A 20,139-nucleotide genomic window follows, 5' to 3' on the forward strand; every position below is an offset into this window, starting at 1 on the left:
AACCAGCATGAGCAACACGAACAATGTCAGCCTCGAAATCCAGCGCAGAATAACTCTTGCCAACAGGTGCTACTTTGGACTGAGTAGGCAATTGAACAGTAAAGTCCTCTCTCGACGAACCAAAATCAAGCTCTACAAGTCGCTTATCATTCCCGTCCTGCTTTACGGTGCAGAAGCTTGGACGATGTCAACTTCAGATGAGACGACACTAGGAGTTTTCGAGAGGAAAATTTTGCGCAAGATTTATGGTCCTCAGAACATTGGCAACGGCGAATACCGCAGACGATGGAACGATGAGCTGTACGAGTTATACGACGACATTGACATAGTTCAGCGAATAAAAAGACAGCGGCTACGCTGGCTAGGTCATGTTGTCCGAATGGACGAAAACACTCCAGCCCTGAAAGTGTTCGATGCAGTACCCGCCGGAGGAAGCCGAGGAAGGGGAAGGTCTCCACTCCGTTGGAGGGACCAGGTGGAGAGCGACCTGGTTACACTTGGGATCTCCAACTGGCGCCGAACTGCGAAGGAGAGAGAGAGGTGGCGCACTATCGTCGATTCGGCTATAACCGGCTAAACGGTTGCAACGCCAATCACATACACACCGAGACATTTATTGAAGCTTAATGTAAAACCCGGCGATTTTGAAAATATTAAATAGGTGCAGGTTAGAGCTCTTAATATTCAACTAAACGACTAACCGAATTCACAGGATAGGGTATTATTCGAATAATAATATTCGGTTTGCAGTATCCATAGAGTCGTAAGTTCTCAACTATTCGATTAACCGCTCATTTCCGACTATTCGGTTCATCGTTCGTTGTCGACTATTCGAATAGTGAAAGTTCATTAAATTTCTATGTTTATTGAAAAATGTGAAACTCATGAAAAATGCGCACAATTGACATTTTCAATTTAAATTCAAAAATTCTTTCATATTGCTCCCATAGGAGCAAATATTCGAATAGTCGCAGCAGAACAACTATTCGAATAACCGTAGTAGAACGACTATTCGAATAGTATTAATGGGTTAATATTCATACAAACGGTTACAAACCGGATATTTGAGCAATCGGTTTTCGGATTATTCGAATAATTTTAAGAGCCCTAGTGCAAGTACTAATGCCATCAGATATGGTGCTCCCTGGAGAGAAAGTACAAATATACTACCTCATCAGCTTATCAAAAGAGGTCAAAAAGAAGAATTGTAAAAGTATTTGCCTATTAATTTGGACAACATTTCCAAGCAGAAGTCATATTTCATATTGAAATTGTCAATTCTATCGGGTCAACCCTTTCCTTTGAGTGGATATGTTGCTGACATTTGAGTCTTTAATTAGAAATTTTTTTGGGTTTATCTACATACATGGTTTATATCGTTTGATCGATTAAGTGGCACTTGAGGTACTGCCAACAAAACAGAGGCGTGTGTTCGAATCTTATCTTCGAACTTACTTTTGAAGTTGAAAACAAATAGCTATGAGTAAGTTCGGTTACGTGATGTTAGCCTGATGTTGCTTACATATCCCTTGTATAATGTAAGCTTGCTAGGAATAAATTTTAAGTGGTCGGTAGTATCGAAAATTTCCTTATGATTGACAAATGTCTTCATCGTATTCTTTTTATAGTCTATGCAAATGGTTCTGTAAAACCTTTAGCATATATATCTTGGAATCTAGGTTCAAAGCGCTTTGAAGCTCTGTGGTATCCATATTTAGAAGTTTGCGGCATCGCAAAGGTCTGCCGATTTTAGCTGTCTAAGTAAGATCCATTGAGATCCAACCCATTGACCTAACCTAACCTAGCTAAGATACGAACAATATCTCATCGTGTGTATTAATACTGTTCATAATCGGGATACCAGGCGCAATTTTTTTAGATATTGTTATTTTCTTCTTTTATTTGTCCAGCATATACATATATCGAATATGTCCTAATCCTGAGGAGCAAGTAGATATGATATCTGTAATTATTGAACTCTGCGCCACCTATCGGAATTCTGTTAAGTCTATCTTTTTTTCTAGGGCAGAGCTAAACAATTTTGTTTGAATTTTTATAAACCATATATGTATATCCACAATATAGAGTAAACAAATATACAAATTTTATGTATAATATTATATACATAAATATATATTTATGAAAATTAAAGAATAGAAAGAAATAAACAAAAAAAGAAAAACAAAGACATTAAAAAATAGTCTTCACTATGCCCGTTTAGCATGGTTTAGCAAATGTATTCAATCATGTACCATTGATAGTATATTTACTTCATTAATTGATTTTCCTTATTTACTTCCACTATATATGACTGCATAATTAACTCGAATAAAGCGAAACTATAACAAAACTCTTGTGACTACTATAAATTATTTCCTACTTTTTGCTTGATTCTTAGTCACATCGCGTCAAACAATGTGTCAATAAAGCGATTAGAATAATTTTCGACGATCATTAGTGGTCAAATCAGGGCATTTTATATGTGTGTATGTAAACAACCATATGTGTTATATTTGAGTATAACCGATTTCCATCGTTAAGCTACATATTGAGTATTCTAATAACACAAAAATGTGAAAACCAAATAATGTTAAAGTGATTGCTTTGTATTTTGATTAATCGGTGCTGCAATACACGCAAAAAGATATATAATTACATATATAAGTTGATATGTATGTGTAAGAGTAAAAATTATCACGAGTGTTAAATTAAAAGTGCAAAAAATCAGAATTTCAAAGGGGATTTTTCACAGCTATCGCATGTAGATATATACATCTGAATATACATATTTACGAAATATACATAAATGTAGATAAATGTGTTTTTCATATATACTATATGTGTACATATTTCTATTAAATTTTTTCACGATTTCAAAGCTCATTACAGCAAATTATAATTTGATTAAATAATTGCACTGTTACACAAAGTTTATATTGTCCGTTGCTCTATGTATTATGATATTAAAACAATCATAAACTTCATAGTAAAATTCCAAATAAATTTTTGAATCTACATATCAACACTTTTGGGGTTACAAAAAATGTTTGTAAAGTTGTAAAATAATTTAAATGTTTTTTTTTTACTTTTATCGATAAAGTTTCAAACAAGATTCTCTACAGTAATAGGTACGAAAATTTTTTGTTTGATATTTCATGTTTTAGAGGATTATTTTTATAAAAATATTTTAAGAGATTAGATTATTTTTAATTCTATTTGAGATTTTTCAAAATATAATTTTGGTTAAAAAAAACATTTTTGATTTATCTAAATGTTTGCAAAACGTAATATAATTCAAAATCTACACTTCTTTCTCTAGATTTTGTACCACAGAAGCTTCTGCTTCCACAGAAGAAAATCTTGAAATAAAGAGAATTTTCGATTCTCTAGAGTAGTGTATTAAAGTAGTTGATCCTCTTTACAAGTACTGCGAAAAACAATACGAAAAATTCGTTCGAATAACGGTAGAAACCACGAAAGTTATCTCATATTACAGTACTTTGGATCTATAAATATTTTGAATTTTTCCTAAAGCTTGAGTTAGCTGGGACTGTGTAAGAATTTCATAATTTTCATGTGTTTTTACTATAAATTAGTATTGTTATTCCTTTTAATGCGAAGTAATCATGAATAATGAGTTCTATTGTAAAATTAAAGCTGTTTATTTGATTTTTGCACTAAATATATCTGAACTGCAATTTTAATGGCATAAAAAGTAGACAGCCAGAAATGTATAAAAGAATAAATTATTTTTTATTTTACATATATTTCAAGTAAAGTGTTTAATACATAAATTAATTACATTTGCTTTCAAATTATGCTTCTAATATTTTATAATATGTAATATATAATGCTTTTAAATAGCTTTAAAGCTTATGTATGTTTGTATATAACTTAATAAATAATCGCTCAGCTAAATTTTTATATACATTGTTTTTGTAATTTTTTCACTGGAAAGTAAAAAAAAACAGTATACATATATACTGCACATCTATAAAAGTATATAATATAATAAAAATGCTTTAAAGGGCGACGTGGCTAGTGTCGAAGGTCAATTTATGTATATGGCTTTAAATGCCAGCCCATCAGAATCCGCCGCCATTGTAGGTGCCCAGAAATTTATTGCAATTACCACAGTAATGGTTGGCGCTCATGCAACTCTCCGCACAGTAGGGCAAACAGACACAACACCATAAGCTGCAAGTAAATAAAGGAAAAATTATCTAAACTTTATCTATATTGTATTTTTTAGCTTTTTTTTTAAGTTTTCCATATACAAATGTAAATATGGAGTGAGTACAGCTTTTATATCTATGTATGTCTAGGGGCTTGTGTATGCAGCACATTTGCTTTAGAATATATATTTTATTATATATCTTATATATATGTCTGTCTATTTGCGTTTACATCCGCTACAAATAATGCGCTCATTTATCAAACAAATAAAGTATTAATGATATAATTGTTTTTTTCTTTCTTGTTTTGTTTTGATAAGATATTTAGTTTTGTATTCTCTGGTACGCAATAACACTGTGGCATAGCGTGATAAGTATTCTGCGAACTGCATTTGCAATATGTAAATATGTAGTGGGTTGCAATTTTTCAGGATTGAAATGCGCAAATTACATATTGCTAATACAAATGAGGATTATAATGCAAGAGTGTTTATATTTATAAGCATCTAGACACCCCTTTTATTAAGGCAATTACCAAATTGACTAAATTAGTACTAATTGACTAATTTAAGCGATCGGAGATTGTTTTTAAAATTCCTTTAGAGGCCATATAGTCCATATAATGGAAAAGATGTTAATAATGAGAACTCATAATAGCCTTATACCCCTGGAAACATACGATTACGATAATTTCGACAATTAAATTTTTCGTTGCACTCAATTAACCAAATAAGATAATTAACTAATTGCATCATTAATAATAAATTGCAATTAAATTTATTTAAAAATCTATATACAACTCTCTGAATTGTAAATGAATAAAAAATGAATGTTAAGAAAGAAAAATAAAAAAGGAAAATTTTATAAACCTATAAAATTTAAATATAAATTAGAAAAAAGTTCGAAATAAAAATCGCTGTCATAGTCGAAGATGAATTTGGTCAAACAACGGTTTTAATTTGTTTAAAATAATATTTTATAATATTAACAATTTATTTGGTTTATATTTGGATCTTATAGGGTTTTGATTATGTATACTAATTAATGAGACAATTTATATTTGAATTTATTAGGCTAATTGACCTACTTGAAAATGGTATTACAGGTGGCTTAAGTACAAAGACTTACGGTGCAGTAACAAAATATCTAATAATCGAGCTTAGTGTGAAAACTATACGATTTTCGATTTATTTCATTTAATTTAACTTAATTTCGCTTGATTTAATTTAGTTTACCTTAATTTCGTTTAATTTAATTTAATTTAATGTATAATAATTGAATTGAATTTAACTTAATTTCTAATTTAATTCAATTTAATTTAATTCAATTCAATTCAATTCAATTCAATTCAATTCAATTCAATTCAATTCAATTCAATTCAATTCAATTCAATTCAATTCAATTCAATTCAATTCAATTCAATTCAATTCAATTCAATTCAATTCAATTCAATTCAATTCAATTCAATTCAATTCAATTCAATTCAATTCAATTCAATTCAATTCAATTCAATTCATTTCATATCAATTTAATTTAATTTAATTTTCTATTCCAACCACATTAGAAAGAATAAAATTTATTTCAATTTTCTTACCCAACAATACACAGTATCGCCGCCATTAAATGTGTTCTGCCATTCGGTTCGTAGCCGATGCGTGTCACCTTCGTAACGTGACAGCCTGGACAAGTGACATATGTTGGTTCCGGTCCCAATGGCAAAATTGCTTGTTCTGCAAAAAAAAAAAAATTAAAATTAATTAATTATTGGAATCAGTCAAGGCTATCTTTTTAACTACTTAAAATTTTTAAAGAATAAGAAATAGCGTACATATACAAAATATGTGCTCATAAGAAATTTATATTAATACTCAATAACAATGAAAGCTGCAATTGGTTCATAAAATATGCAATTTATTGATATATTAAACTGCCTTTATATGCCCGAAACGGGGAACAACATTACAATAATGATAATATTATAATACTTGACGTTGACTCGTTTGACGTAGATGTGAGTCTGCATTCGCGTCATCCCCTTAAACTTTCTTTAACTGAGAAACATGATTTTATTTATATTTCAGGTTTTTTTACCGCTTAGAATTGTAACTCACAATGCAACACCACAAAGTAATTCAATGATTAAGATTACGTGTTTTCGGAATTAAATATGAATAACTGGCAATCTAATTTTCCTCAGTAATTCCTACACTTCTTTGACTTTAGCTGATAAAAAGTACTTGGAAACAAATGTAAGTACTCCATTTTGGAAATTACATTCGTGAATACTGTCTCACGTTTTTAAAAACTTTAGAGAATTTTCTCTTTCGAAAAGCCGTAACTTTATATTGAAAATACAACCCTATTACTTCAACGTAAAATGCCAAAGAAATCATTTAAACGGTCATTAGAGCCCTCGCTGCAGTTCAGTGGAACTGAGACGACAACAGCATTCATACATGTGGGAAATCAGACCTCCTACTACAAAAAATACATCCCTGCTTTTCGAATCTATGTAATTTGAATAATTTGCACCGATCCGTATAATTCGTATTGTTTTAGCAGTTAGTAATGAAACTTGGTTTGCAGTTCAGGGTTTTTGACAAATTTTGATAAACCTTTCATTGCAATCAATGATGACTTCACCAAGCTTCATTTATAGTCGAGTCATCGGTTTTCTCTTGCGGTCTTAATGTTTTGAATTGCATTTGAAGTGAATACAGAAATTTTATTTTTTCAAACTCTTAACCAACTCCTGCTGTTCGAAAATTTTCCTACAGGGTCACTACGCACATAACAGTACATGCGTTTGTTACAGTGTGTTACACATGCATGTGTGCTTATGTAAATATGTATTTAATTTCCTTTGAAGTAAGTGTAGACAGCAGTAACTCAATACATTTGCTTTGTTTTCAGCGCAAAGTGATTGTGAGGTGAAAAATTAATCAGCAGTTAACGGGTTATAGGCGTGACGATGTATGGTGCTAGGCGTTACTCAATGCAAAATTGAAAGGAGTGTGGTTTTTTGTTGGCCGGAAAGTGTTGTAACCAAAGACGATGGATGAGTTGTTGGGACTGAGGGAATGTAGATTAAATATCATTCTTGCAGTAATAAGAAAATTTGTTTATGGAGAAAGAGTATTTTGTATTTGAAAAATTATACTGTTAAACTGTTAGACTCCTATTGACGTCAAGTGTCTCTATAATATTTTCAAATTTAGTAATAGTTTTTGGACCTGTTAAAAGTTTATTAGAATCCAGCATCTAAATCTCTACGTCATTCCGAATTGTTCCTAATTTGACTCTGTGTGTCCCTTATAATATTTTTTGTTGCATTTTGTCCGAGAACCTTACACGAAATCGAATAACAGTGACTCCTAAGAGTCTGAATTAATGATTGTTTTGTATTTTAAATGAGTTTGTCTGACATCTTTTCGAAGTTCCGAACTTGTATTTAACCGACTTTTTTAAATGCTCTTCAAAAGGCATTAATTGAGTCAAACTGATATTCTTTATATATATACATATGAATTCTTTCTTTTTTGTTAGTTCCATTGGAACTCCTCGGAAGTCGGGTATGTTTTAGTGCCTAAATATATTTTGCTTTGTAGCATAGTGTAGCTTCTGAACGGTTGGATGTATAATACTCGTACAATATTGTAGTCTCAGAGTTGATTCATCCAAATTCCATCGAATCAAAAGAAAATTCAAGTTTAATAAAAAGGAGTAAAATATTATATAAAATCGTACCGAAAAGAATATATTAACCCTCCTACCTACCTACCCTCCTACGAAAACCTTTCTAAACAATTATTTTAGAGAACATTTTAAGCGCTTAAGTTATCCAAAAAATGTTCTTTAGAAAAAGGGGAGATTGTCATGTCCTAATTGAGTCAATAAATACAACTTATCTCAAACAATTATTTGTAAGCAATTTACTAATTGACTACATTAAGGCATTCTCTAATATGCTTTTAAGGTTAATCTAATATGAGTATACATTAAATATTGGGGTTCTTCCACTTACTTATGACTAATTGCATTAATAACCTCAACATTTTCAGAAAAAAAAAATAAAACAAAAAAGTCATATCAGCGATTTTGTGCTTTTCCCACTTAAATGCCATTGACGTTATTAGAATTTGCTATCAAGCGCCCATTTCCGAGCAAACTTTAAGAACAAAAGGCAAAATGAGTTCACTTATGAGATTATTTGTAAATGTGCATTTGCATGTTTGTGTGTGCGTGTGCATTTGTAAGCTGGTGATTATACACTGTACTAGACTTTACAGTGTAAAGACACATGTGATAATAATAATAATAGTGTAGTTTGTTACAGCGAGATGGTTAAATATTGAAATTTTAAATTAAAAAATATGCTTTTACAAAAAAAGTTGTATTTTCTAACAATAAATATAAATTCTAATAATAAATTGAAATTAGTATAATTAAATAAAATTAAATAGATTAAAATAAAACACAAAAAAATCGTTTTTGAAAATTAAATATCGCTAATTAAGAAATGTTTTTTTTTTTCTAAATTTTATACTCAAAAATTTCAATAATTAAAATGCCACTATATTATATATATAGAAATATATATAGAACCCTAGCAAAAATCACGTAAACTGATATTTTATTGTAATGCTCCAGCGATTTGCCAACTGTAACAACTGTTTTGTTGCTGAGTAAAAAAAGTAAATAGCAAATTGCAACATGCTATGCTACAAAATACAAACTGTTCTAGTCTGCGCTGACAAGCGAATGATTCACATTTCCAGCACATCGCCAGCGTACTTACGTTGTATGATTACAACAGGTTGTTGTACCATCGGCTGTGTAGCGGCCGACATATAAGCGTGATGTGGTGGCGGTATGCCACCACCCGCGCCAGCGCGGCCCATGCCCGTGGCGCCGTACTGTGTGCTGCCGCCATAGGTGTGTTGTGTGCCAGCCGCAGCAGCGTTTGTTGTTGTCTTACGTTGTTGCGGTTGTTGTTGCTGTTGCTGCTGTGTGGGCGTAAGGTTGGCGGCGTCGGAAGTGCTACTCGGTGTGGGCAACACTTGCACTGGCGGATACTGTGGTGCTGTATGCATGGCCTGATCGTAGGATGGCGGTGCCGCCGTTGGCTGCTCGATGTAACCGCTGTGTGTAGCCTCCTGCATCTCGGCGGGCATACGCGGATAGTTGCCGGGTGGACCCGATTTCTCCATCGCAATGAGATGTTTAATTAGTTTGTTGTTGTTGCTGCTGTTTTTAGCGTGTTTTAATTACTTAATTGCTCACTTGAGGTCTTGAACTTCAACACCCCTTTTTTGGTTTTGTTGTTTGTGTTGTATATAAAACGTGCTGCTTTAATTTCTGACACGTACACCAAATGGCAATGTGTTTATTTTTTTGTTTTAGCTTCTGTGCTGTTTTATTTTTGTTGTGAAATCACTTCCACTGTGTGGCTTTTTTATTTTCACTTTTGCGATATTCAAATTTTTCGTATTTCACTTTTGGAGTTTCTTTCCACTTCGCGTGTGTTTCTGTTCGTTGCCAACACCTGACTGTTGCTCGGCTTTACAGAGCAACTGTTAGCTTTGTTGACGAGTGATTCATAAGCGTACACTATGCTTATCACGGCGCTTTTACGATGGCTCTCGTTTATTCTGGCAATCAGTAGACTGTGAAATAGCGTTGCCAACCATTTTGTTTTATTTGTTATTCCATTTTGTTTTGAAGTGCGAGCTTTTCTGTGTTATCTTATTTATATTCACAAGCTTAACTGATGCGTTATTTGTCCTTTGTTTATTTTTTGCTTGTTATTTTTTTCAGTTGTCTTTATAAGCACGTTTTTGATTAAACATTTTACTTCTTTCCTATATATTTTGAGTTTTGATCGAGAGCTTTCGATACTTTTTGCGCTCCACTAGCTTCCTCTCATCATTTTATCCAAAAAAATTATTAAGTTCTACGCTACATTTCCTTTTCAATATAAAAATAAAGTTATTGTTTTGAGTTCCTTGTGAGAGTCTTAAATTGACCAAAAATACAATATATAAAAATAAAACATGACCCTTCAAACTTTACGAACCTGGTCCCTCAAATAGCGAACAAGTTTCACCGGAAAATCTAAACATATCGGTCGTCAAGTAACCCCTCAAAATATAAACAAATCTAAATGTAGATAAAACTGACCACTCGTGGCCTTTTAAGATATAAAAAACTCTCTCAAGTAGTGAGCAGACTAGACCTCATGTGGTCCTACCAAATGTCAGCACACCTGAACTGCAATCAACCCATATCTTACGTCAACCCTCAAAATTTAACAAAATTGATCTAACGTGACTTCTCAAAATGTAAACAAAACCCTTTCAAAAGTTATTGTCATCGGCCCAAATGTATAGTTGTTGACAAAGGTCATTGAACTCGGACCAAAATGTAAACAAAGCTCCGTCAAAAATGGAAACAAGCTCCAACTAAAAATTTACACAAAAAGTTTGTTTACATTTTACTCAAGGTCAATGATCTTTGATTTATTTACATTTGGGTCGAATTTTGGCAGGGGCTTGTTTACATTTAGACTGAAGTTTCCCTTAAATTTTATGGTTTTATCTGATGTCAGAAATGTTTGTATTTGGATAGACCATGCGAACAATTTCAGGGTCCAGGTTTGGTTTGTTTTAGGCAGATCTTTATTTTGAAGGGCCGCGTAAAGCCAGGTTTAATGTTAAGCAGTAATTTGACGCCGGGTTTTGAAATTTTGAGGAGCCACGTGTGATGTGGGTTAATGCCAATTTATGGATTATTATAATGCCATGTTTTAGAGAATTTAACTGAGATCAATTTGATTTAGATTTTATGAGCTCACGTGACACATTTTTCTTCTCCTTCTTGACTGGCGTAGACAACGCTTACGCGGTTATAGTCGAGTCCACAACAGCGCGCCACGCATTTCTCCTTTTGATAGTTTGGCGCCAATTGGTAATTCCAAGTGAAGATAGGTCCTTCGCAATCTGGTCCTTCCATCGGAGTGGAGGCCTCCCTCTTCCTCAGCTTCCATCAGCGGGTACTGCATCGAATACTTTCAGTGCTGGAGAACTTTCGTCCATTCGAACAAGATGACCCAGCCAGCGTAGCCACTGTATTTTTATTCCATCTTCTGCGGTATTCACCATTGTTAATGTTTAAGGGGCCATAAATCTACCGCAAAACCTTTCTCTCGAAAACTCACAGTGCCGTCACATTGGATGTTGACATCGTCCACGCTTCTGCACCATAAAGTAGGACGGTAATGAAGACGGACTTGTAGAGTTTAGTTTTTGTTCGTCGAGAGAGGACTTTACTTTTCAATTGCCTACTCAGTCCAAAGTAGCAACTGTTGGTAAGAGTAATTCGGCGCTGGCTTTCGAGGCTGACATTATTATTAAAATTGGGGTTCCTTATCCAAGGCTGTTGCTTCCTGTTCATTGGTTATACGTTTTTATGAGGTAGGTCGCCTTCTCACTTTAGCTCGCCTCCAAACGGATGTCTGTTGGCTACCCAGAGGATACTTGGTCTAAGACCGGAAGTCGTGCGCTGCTTGAGCCACATGCAAAAGAATCGTTCCTGGCCACTCCCAAGTGAATGGCAGTCAGAAACTTTCCTCACTTACATGAACTTCTACATATGACTCCATTCTCCCACATTATATCAGTTTTATTTATAATTTAATAGTTCACGTGGGATCAGGTTGATCTAAATTTTCTTGGTCAGGTTTGTTTGCATTTTGAGGAGTCACGTGAGATCAAGTCTGTTTACAGCTTGAGAGATTACGTAAATCAGATTTGCTTACATTCTACGGATTGATGTGATCTCCGGGTAACGTGAGGTAAGGTTTGTCTACATTTTATTGGTTCTTGTGAGATATTTTTTTGTACATTTTAAAAGTTCACGTAAGGTACGATTTGTTTAAATTTTGTGGTTGTGTTGCTCAAAATTTTAAGGGTTCATGTGAGGTAAACTCTGTTATCACTTTCAGACCAAGTCAAGTTAGGATTTTGGGGAATCTCGTCGATAAATTACCATAAATATAATAATTTTTGAAAATGTAATATTTCTGAAGTTTTATTGAATAATTTTTTTTAGAGAATTACATAAGTACAAGTAAACTACATTCACATTAATATAATTTTTGTTCGGAAACAATTAAGTTATGCTTCGTTTAATATTTTTTAGTATTTTCATGCCGAATTTTTAAATTTCTTTAAAAAGCTGCATAATTTTGTGGAAAAATGTAAAAGTGTTACAAAAAATTCATAATAAAATGTAATAAAGTTATACAATTCTGCAAATATTTTCGGCATTTCGTATTGCCTACCCTTTTTGTAGATTTTTCAGGTAGTCAAAGAAAAGCCTTATGCTAAAGAGAATTAGTTACAGATATTTTAATAAATGGTATATTAATTTTCAGTTTCCAATTTCGGTTTCTATTTAACTTTGCTAAAATTCACTCAACATTTAATCTGCCGAACTCAACGATCGTATACACCCAGAAAGGCATTGCAAGATGGACAGTAGTGCTCCACATTACGTGCGCAATTCGTGCAGTATACAGCGCAGGCGCAGGGCAGGCAACTAGAAGATAGATATAGAGAAAAAGTAATAACATTGAGAAAACTATTTCTGTACTTCGTATTTCTTGTATTTCTTGTATAGGTTATATTAAATGTTAATGAAAATATATTAAGGTGGTCTAAAAATTTACGGAAATACCAAATATATTCTTTCACACATCTACAATTTTTGACCACCAAGAAAATAATAAAAAAATTAATTAATATATCACAAATATTAAGGTTTCAGCAAATAAAACTATTGATTGAACCAACCTAATATTCATGTAAATACTTACAGCATTCCAGCGAGTAGTAATGCAATAATATGTGTCTTGGTCGATGAACTGTACTCCATACGCGATGTCACCTGTTTCGAGCAATTCGGACAGCTTAAATTACACGGTAGTGGACCGAGTGGCGGGGACATTATTTAAATTAGCGCGGTGCAGTAGCAAATAATGCTGTGTGTGCGTGTAATGAGAAATGTAATTATTATAAAATTATGAAAGTGAAAATTCTATTAATTCTCTCCAAGGATGTTATTAAACTAATTTAACAGCATATACCATATATAATATATATTTTGAGATATAATCTTAGAACTAGACATGCTTGATCAATTTTACTGGAATTTTCAATATAATCGATGCAATTTTGCAGAACAAAAAGTAGTGTTGCATGCAGTTTAATGCATTACAGACACTTGTTGTTGTTGTTGTTGCTGATTGTTGTATGATAATTACAGTTGACAAGGAAATGCGCTCAGAAAATTATTAAATGATTTTTTTTTATTTATTATTTGCTTATACTTTTTGATTTTATTGCCGATTACATTCGCTCGAAAATGTCATTAAGCAAACTGGTTGCATATGATTACTGCTAGTAATTACTAGTAACTGGTAATTAAACCGCAATATTGACTATTAAGTTAATATACTTTTGCCATTATTTCTTTTTGTTTTACAAAATTTTTTTTAGAGGTTACCTATTACTAATTATGATGTAAAGTTAAGTGCAATAATGACATTTGAGAGATACTCTCTTTAATTTATATATTAAGTAATTAAAATATTTTACGTAATGATAATCATTAGGTGGCGAAAATTCTTTGATGCAACTTATTTTTATCAGATCAAGTTTGCTAATTTGTCTCTTTTGTGCTGAGAAAAATATGTAAAGTACATGAGGAACCATTTAGGACCTTAAGGGGTTTCGTGGATTCAAAAAATCGATTTTTTGATTTTTGGCTTATTAATTTCTACAACATCTTAAAAATATTGTCCTAAATTTTAAGTCGATCCGAATAATAGTTTCGGAGATATAGCCGTTTTAAGGTGTGCGTACCAAGTCAAGTGTTATTGTTACTCAAAACTTTAAACGCCTTTTTTCTCGGACCTGTGTTTTCAAAGTCGGTTGTAAAATTTTTTCGAAAATTACTCAACCGATCTTGATGAAATTTTGAACTGGTGTTCGAGATACAATGTACTCGTGTTTGAACGAAGGATTTTATTTTTTTTTCAATTACAACTATTAAAAAAATAAAAAAAAAACAAAATGTCAAGCAAATTTGACCGAATTTTTTTTTTTTTGGGAAAATGTCTGCCAAAATTCCAATTTTCACTTTTTTGTCTTTCCTTCATTCAAACAGGAGATTATGGTCTTACTTAAAACACTTATTTTTGTTTTTTTCATTTTGGATGAGCCTGTGAGGAGTTATGCTAACATCACGGCCGCAGCTATTTTCCGGGTCACCGGAAATGACGTCGCATGAAGGAGTTTCACTTTTTTTTACAGTGGAACTTCCATAACTTGAAGATCTCCACAACTCGAACTCATAAATTGGTAGTAGAAGGCAACTTTCACATAAATTTCCTTCCATAAATCGAAATTTTTGCTCAGTCCATAATACAAAATTTAAAATTTTACTATCGAGGCAGAATTTTAAGAGTCCCTCTATATAGTACGGAGGCGAACAAAAAATAAGATATTACACTTATGAATTGCATAAATCATCTAACAAATGCATGGGATATAGACGCCAAGAACCAATAATAGCAAACTGCAACAAACAAAATTACAGAATATAATTATAATTATAAATAATTTTTTACATGAAAAAAAAAAAAATATTGAAAATAGGCCATTATTTATTTGACTCCAGCGCCATCTATCGATATTTTATTTTGTTGCAAATATGCTTCGACTCGCTATATATATATATATTTCGAATATTAATTCGATCCAAAATTTGGTTTTTTGGTTATCTTCGACTCTGGTGCCCTCAACCGAGTTTTTATGTATGTAACTTTCTCACAAGTTTAAGCAACAAATTGTCACTGTTTGTAGTGAACAAATAAATCATATTTTTTTGTGTGTTACATGAATATTATCTATTTCAGTCTTATTATCCATTAGCTATAAGATTAGCGGCAAAATAAATATTTTTTTACACTAACATCCCATATTAGTCATTGCTATTGCGAAATTGTATGTGAACATTTAATTTATATCACTAAGTGATAAGAGCAATATTGCATCCCAATGACGGGCTGACTCATGGTTTAATAATAGATAGAGATGTGCGTATTTGTTTTTCAAATTGTTTATACGAAAAAGACACATACCAAAAATGGAGAGAATTTTTATTTATTCAATGAGTACCAATAAATACAAGTGATTATAAAAACTACCAAATAGTTAGTCACCACTTTCTAACATTCTAGTTAACGATACCAAGTCTTTATGATCTGTTCCGAGCAATTGTTGTTACTAAATGATAAGTCCCATTTTATATTCAATTTTCAAACAAAACTTTAATTCATATCTGAACGGTTCGCTTTACCAAAAACAGTTTGTTTGTAGCTGTTTGCACTGCATATTCAAGGTCAAAGCATACACCAACTCATAATTTTATTTATTGTTCAAGTAAAGTATGTCACTCCTCGCTAAATAAAGGCCTTTGATGGACAAGCAAATGAGTGTATACCTCCTTCTTTACGCTTGTAATTCACGGAGCCTTTCACGCCTAGTTTTCGACCGCACCTTGCAAGAACTCTAGACATATAGTGTAAGGGTGCATACACACATGTGTCTACTGACTGGCCGACTACCCTAATTACTTGCATGATTATCTACAATTTATTTGTAGCTATTATTATTTTTGATTACTGTCAGTCTCATTCATAAACGCGCCTTACGAAGAAAGCTCTTTATTTAATATATTTAATTGGCACACGTTAGAAAATGTTGTTCGAAAGAAGAGAGAGAGAGCTAAGAATAAATTTTCATTTAATTGAATATTATTTTGTGATTACTAAATGGTATTTCAGAAAAAAAAGTGGATGAAAATTATGTTTGCACCACAAACTGTTCTTTTTGGGTTTTAAATATGTTCCTTAATATTTTATTGCTTTGAAATAGGGTATGTGACTTCGATGGGTTCATTAGTTCGCCTAATTGTAGGCAAGTATTCGTTTTTTATTTAAATTTAAGTGATTTTCACCACACTTCTTCAACTTTAATACCATTAGTCAGGCAAAACTCCAAAAATTTTAAAATTTCACTTTTTTGAAATAATTCTTCGATTTTTTTAAAATTATTTTATACAAATTAAATATGCATTTTTCTTTGTACAAATTTCAATACACTTTTTAGAAATACTCGTAAGACTAAATTTTTCTTACTCCAAAGTACTTAATTTTTTGTTAGGCCAACGAAATTTTTCGAAATAAAAATATGATACCGTTATGGACACGTCGTCCTCTGAGAACGTTTCAAAACTATTTAATTGCTGACATTGCACTTCTGGCGCCATGTATGAATATCTACGTGTTAGATCTCTCGTATGTATATATAATACATTTGCATTTAAATGCTACCCACTGATATACAAAAAAATAAAATTGTCCAGAAGTGCATGCAATGTCTCTCGTGTGCAATTATAATTTAGTAATTTATCCTTTTATCTTTCAATGTTATCTTGGAAAACATAACAAAAGCACAGCAAATATTTTAAATCAATGAAATGGTTGGGGACTACCTTTTTAGTGTTGACTCTAAGTTTAATTGGTTAGAAGAGAAAGTACATGCAAGGACATATTTAAACATGAGAGAAGGAAAGTGAATATACAACATAGATAATGGGATTCTAATATATTATTTGATGCAATAAAAATAAACTTTTACCTTACTTCATTCAGTCACAACAGATGCTCTAGGCCATATTCCAGAAGTTGAAAATCTTTCTATTTCCTTTCACTCCCTCTCTCTCTGATATATGAGAATCTCTCACAGGCTGAGTATATAAAGAGAACTACGAACTTGTACTTCTTGCCAAGAATGATACTACTCTTTAATGGAAGCGATCTACAAAGTGATTTCAAAGCTATCAATTTCGGCGCTGGTGTGCTCGCTGAAATTTGTTTGACACCTGTTGAGAATGTCTCGATACATTCCGGACATTATTGTGTGAAATATTCCAAATTTTGACGATTATTCCCTAAGTTTCAAATCTGCTCATACTCATTGCTCTGGCCAAGAGGCCTGACCTCTTCCCAGGATCCCCCGCTAATTAACAGAGCTAGTAACTGTTCTATTATTGGAACGGAGTACCTAACTTTCCTTCAATGGTAAAGATCCCTTCACGAATAACTAATTGAATACAGAATAAGTAGATACTATTTTGATTCAACTTCAATTAAATATCATAATTTATTATAAAAGATATAGAAGTATTCTTTTTACAAAACAAATATATATTATAATAATAATAATAGGCAAGTAGAAAAATATATTAAGAAATATCGGTTTTATTTGCTTTAAAGGAATTGCATTCGAGCTTTATCATATATTGTAGGAAATCTCATATTTTTTTCAAAACTTAGTTTATAAAGTTAATATTTATACGTACACATGCAAAAATATGAATGTATATTATTGAGGCCGTTGAAAGTAACTGTTATTTGCATCATATAATACCACTTCAACGTTCATAAATTCCCAAGAAAGTGTTACACGAAGGGCAACGATGTTCGACATTACGACAACATTTCGTGCAATAGAGGCAGCAAGCGCACGGGCAACATCTGTTTTAGGTGAAGAGAGAAGCGATTATTATTATATGTACCCGTTAAAATCAACATTTAAACAACCCCTAATCAGAAAAAGATTTAGTTCTATGCCGAGCTTATAGACGATGTTAAAGATAGAACTTAACTATCGAAGATATTCGCAGCTGTCGATTGGCGAATTTCAATCTAGATCCCGCGCTACATTTATCTAATTTGATTTTCTCTGAGAACCCATGCTATGGTCGAATATTCCTAAATAAGACGACATCCTATCTCAAATGAATCTTTTAGGATTAGAGAATTTGAGCATAATTGTCTGGAATGATACCAATGTTGAAGAAAAGAGGCTCGGACAATGAGATATATGGTATTGAAGAAGAACATTTCTGAGAACACAGATATAAATTGTACAGCTAAGTCTTAAAGTTACCTCCAAATACTTTATAATTTTTTTACTAAGCCCTTCCCGGGAAACTATGTTCCACTTTTAATACTTTTAGGCTAATCAAAATTATGCGACATCTTATTCACTCCCAAATAAGTTGTTTTCCCAGCTTTTACATTGTATAAAGTATTGTCACCCCTACAATTAAGACTTACCCCAAAACACATAGAAGCAAAGCGATCAAATGGGTTTTCGTCGATGATACATAGGTCACACTTGTGGTTACTTGCTTATTACAAGCTGTACAAATTACGTTGGATGGTTCTGGCCCGACAGGAGTCGACATATTGACGGAGGCCTGTAAAGAAAGAAAGAGTTATAATATTAAAATCCGAAATTTTGTATTCAAGTTGTAAGTGCCTTGCTAATATAGTAATTATAAAGAGGTTGATAATTAACGTTTATGTATTTAATTACCAATGGTTTATTAAAAGCACTAGTTTTACTATACTCGATATAGTTAATTCTACGTCAACGGCACGGATCCGAATTTATAGCTGAGCAAGAATAGTCATTTGAATAGAATTCTACAAAACTATTTGGGAATATTTGATGCTTATACAGAAGCAGATAATAGGTTATTCATATGCTCACTTATATTTAACACAACTGAATTACTTTTTAATTGTCGGCTTCAGCATTAATTAAAACCACATTTTGAGCCACTTGATCAATTAAACTTATAATAATTTTTGCATTTCATTAACACTGCGTTGTCGGCACTTATCAATTTATACATTTATCATAACCACCCCATGTTGCATGCCTAGATATGACGCCATCACATCAACCCGCAAGATTCACCTATTTATTAAATTTTCAGCGTCGTTGCATTCTAGTATACTTTTATTGATAAACACACTCGCGACACATTGGCGACTGCAAGACGGTTGTCTGTCGGTGGAAAGTCAATCGAAACGACATAAATGGGAAATACATGCCTGGTTCAGTTCAAAATTCTTATCACTTGAAGAAGGAGGTAACAGCTTGTGTTTCAACTAATTTGCTATGAAGGTCATCCTTTGGTAAGCTGTTGTCTATTGGATTATGATGTCAGTATGCCATAAGGCAGTGACACTTGAAGTGATTTGTGCTTTCACTTTCTGGCAATTCCAGACATTGATTAAGTTGCTCAGTAAGAAGTTTTTATGACCTAAGCCCACCGTAGTGGTGATTGTGTTAAAAAATAAATGGTTTAAATATCAAAAAAATAATATTTTTTTAAATCAAGTGTTACGATATTCCAAATTTAACACTGGCGCTTGACTAAATTCTTAGAAAGAGTTCACAATATATGTTTTTTGTTAGTAGTACGACCTTCGCGCCATCTATCGGTACATATTTTTCTAAACTACGCCTTTCTAATTCTCGAAAATTACTCGAGAGAGGTTTGATGGATTCTATTTACTCATAACTATCGTTATATTATTTATAAAATGGAATTTAATTAAATGTTAAATTATCTCGCACTTTATCACTCACATAACACTGGAATATATATGCACATATGTTTATATGTAAGTTGCTGTCTAGTGTAACCTATATCACTTTTATCCGAAAAGATTGCATCACTTCAACGTGAAATATTCACTTACTTTGTGGTTGTATACGTGGAGCTTTGAAAGTATTTGCAAACTTCCGTTGATACGTCGTTGTCTATTGGCGACCAAAAGTACATTGACATTCTCGCGCCGCTTGAGAAATCGTCAACACTTTTGTTCCTCCAGCTTGTCGCCAACACATACATATGTACATATCCGACTCCTGCATTGCAACACGTTGCCGAATGCTTTGAGTGAAAGTTCTAACACATTCACAATAATTTATTAGTGGCTAATTTAAACGCGTATCCCAAAAAAAAGAAAAAAAGA

At 32.5% G+C, this 20,139-nt stretch overlaps 3 protein-coding genes across 5 annotated transcripts; all 3 read right to left on the reverse strand.

The window, feature by feature from the left end:
• Nucleotides 1-3,730: 3,730 nt before the first annotated feature.
• On the reverse strand, nt 3,731-9,749 carry LOC105209901 (cell death-inducing p53-target protein 1). Its single transcript, XM_011180558.3, has 3 exons — nt 8,974-9,749; nt 5,770-5,905; nt 3,731-4,197 (listed from the first exon to the last, which is right to left on the reverse strand). The coding sequence occupies exons 1-3, from the start codon at nt 9,383-9,385 to the stop codon at nt 4,086-4,088; spliced, it is 660 nt and encodes a 219-aa protein (XP_011178860.2). The 5' UTR covers nt 9,386-9,749; the 3' UTR covers nt 3,731-4,085.
• A 2,551-nt stretch (nt 9,750-12,300) lies between these two features.
• Nucleotides 12,301-17,805, reverse strand: LOC105209902 (lipopolysaccharide-induced tumor necrosis factor-alpha factor homolog). Of its 2 annotated transcripts, none has more exons than XM_011180559.3 (3): nt 16,438-17,440; nt 13,051-13,215; nt 12,301-12,773 (listed from the first exon to the last, which is right to left on the reverse strand). In XM_011180559.3, exons 2-3 carry the CDS (start codon nt 13,179-13,181, stop codon nt 12,671-12,673), a joined length of 234 nt encoding a protein of 77 aa, XP_011178861.1. In that variant the 5' UTR covers nt 13,182-13,215; nt 16,438-17,440; the 3' UTR covers nt 12,301-12,670. The 2 variants fall into 2 exon arrangements, with proteins under 2 accessions (XP_011178861.1, XP_054089614.1); XM_054233639.1 differs by lacking the exon at nt 16,438-17,440 and adding an exon at nt 17,664-17,805 and having other exon boundaries at nt 12,303-12,773.
• On the reverse strand, nt 17,543-20,022 carry LOC105209903 (lipopolysaccharide-induced tumor necrosis factor-alpha factor homolog). Of its 2 annotated transcripts, none has more exons than XM_011180560.3 (3): nt 19,864-20,022; nt 18,424-18,566; nt 17,543-17,838 (listed from the first exon to the last, which is right to left on the reverse strand). In XM_011180560.3, exons 2-3 carry the CDS (start codon nt 18,552-18,554, stop codon nt 17,736-17,738), a joined length of 234 nt encoding a protein of 77 aa, XP_011178862.2. In that variant the 5' UTR covers nt 18,555-18,566; nt 19,864-20,022; the 3' UTR covers nt 17,543-17,735. The 2 variants fall into 2 exon arrangements, with proteins under 2 accessions (XP_011178862.2, XP_028894644.2); XM_029038811.2 differs by lacking the exon at nt 19,864-20,022 and adding an exon at nt 18,686-18,823.
• Nucleotides 20,023-20,139: the final 117 nt, after the last annotated feature.

Source organism: Zeugodacus cucurbitae, chromosome 6 (genome assembly GCF_028554725.1).
Source record: "Zeugodacus cucurbitae isolate PBARC_wt_2022May chromosome 6, idZeuCucr1.2, whole genome shotgun sequence".
Taxonomy (NCBI): Eukaryota; Metazoa; Arthropoda; class Insecta; order Diptera; family Tephritidae; genus Zeugodacus; species Zeugodacus cucurbitae.

What these genes read in the sequence shown, in the direction of transcription:
- LOC105209901 (XM_011180558.3), bottom strand. Translation starts at nt 9,385, where the DNA reads ATGGAGAAATCGGGTCCACCCGGCAACTATCCGCGTATGCCCGCCGAG. An exon ending in ACCTGTTGTAATCATACAAC is followed by an intron (nt 5,906 to 8,973) that starts GTAAGTACGCTG and finishes TTTTTTTTGCAG; the next exon opens with AACAAGCAATTTTGCCATTG. An exon ending in GCGATACTGTGTATTGTTGG is followed by an intron (nt 4,198 to 5,769) that starts GTAAGAAAATTG and finishes ATTTACTTGCAG; the next exon opens with CTTATGGTGTTGTGTCTGTT.
- LOC105209902 (XM_011180559.3), bottom strand. Translation starts at nt 13,181, where the DNA reads ATGTCCCCGCCACTCGGTCCACTACCGTGTAATTTAAGCTGTCCGAAT. An exon ending in TTACTACTCGCTGGAATGCT is followed by an intron (nt 12,774 to 13,050) that starts GTAAGTATTTAC and finishes TCTATCTTCTAG; the next exon opens with TTGCCTGCCCTGCGCCTGCG.
- LOC105209903 (XM_011180560.3), bottom strand. Translation starts at nt 18,554, where the DNA reads ATGTCGACTCCTGTCGGGCCAGAACCATCCAACGTAATTTGTACAGCT. An exon ending in TTGCTTCTATGTGTTTTGGG is followed by an intron (nt 17,839 to 18,423) that starts GTAAGTCTTAAT and finishes CACCTAAAACAG; the next exon opens with ATGTTGCCCGTGCGCTTGCT.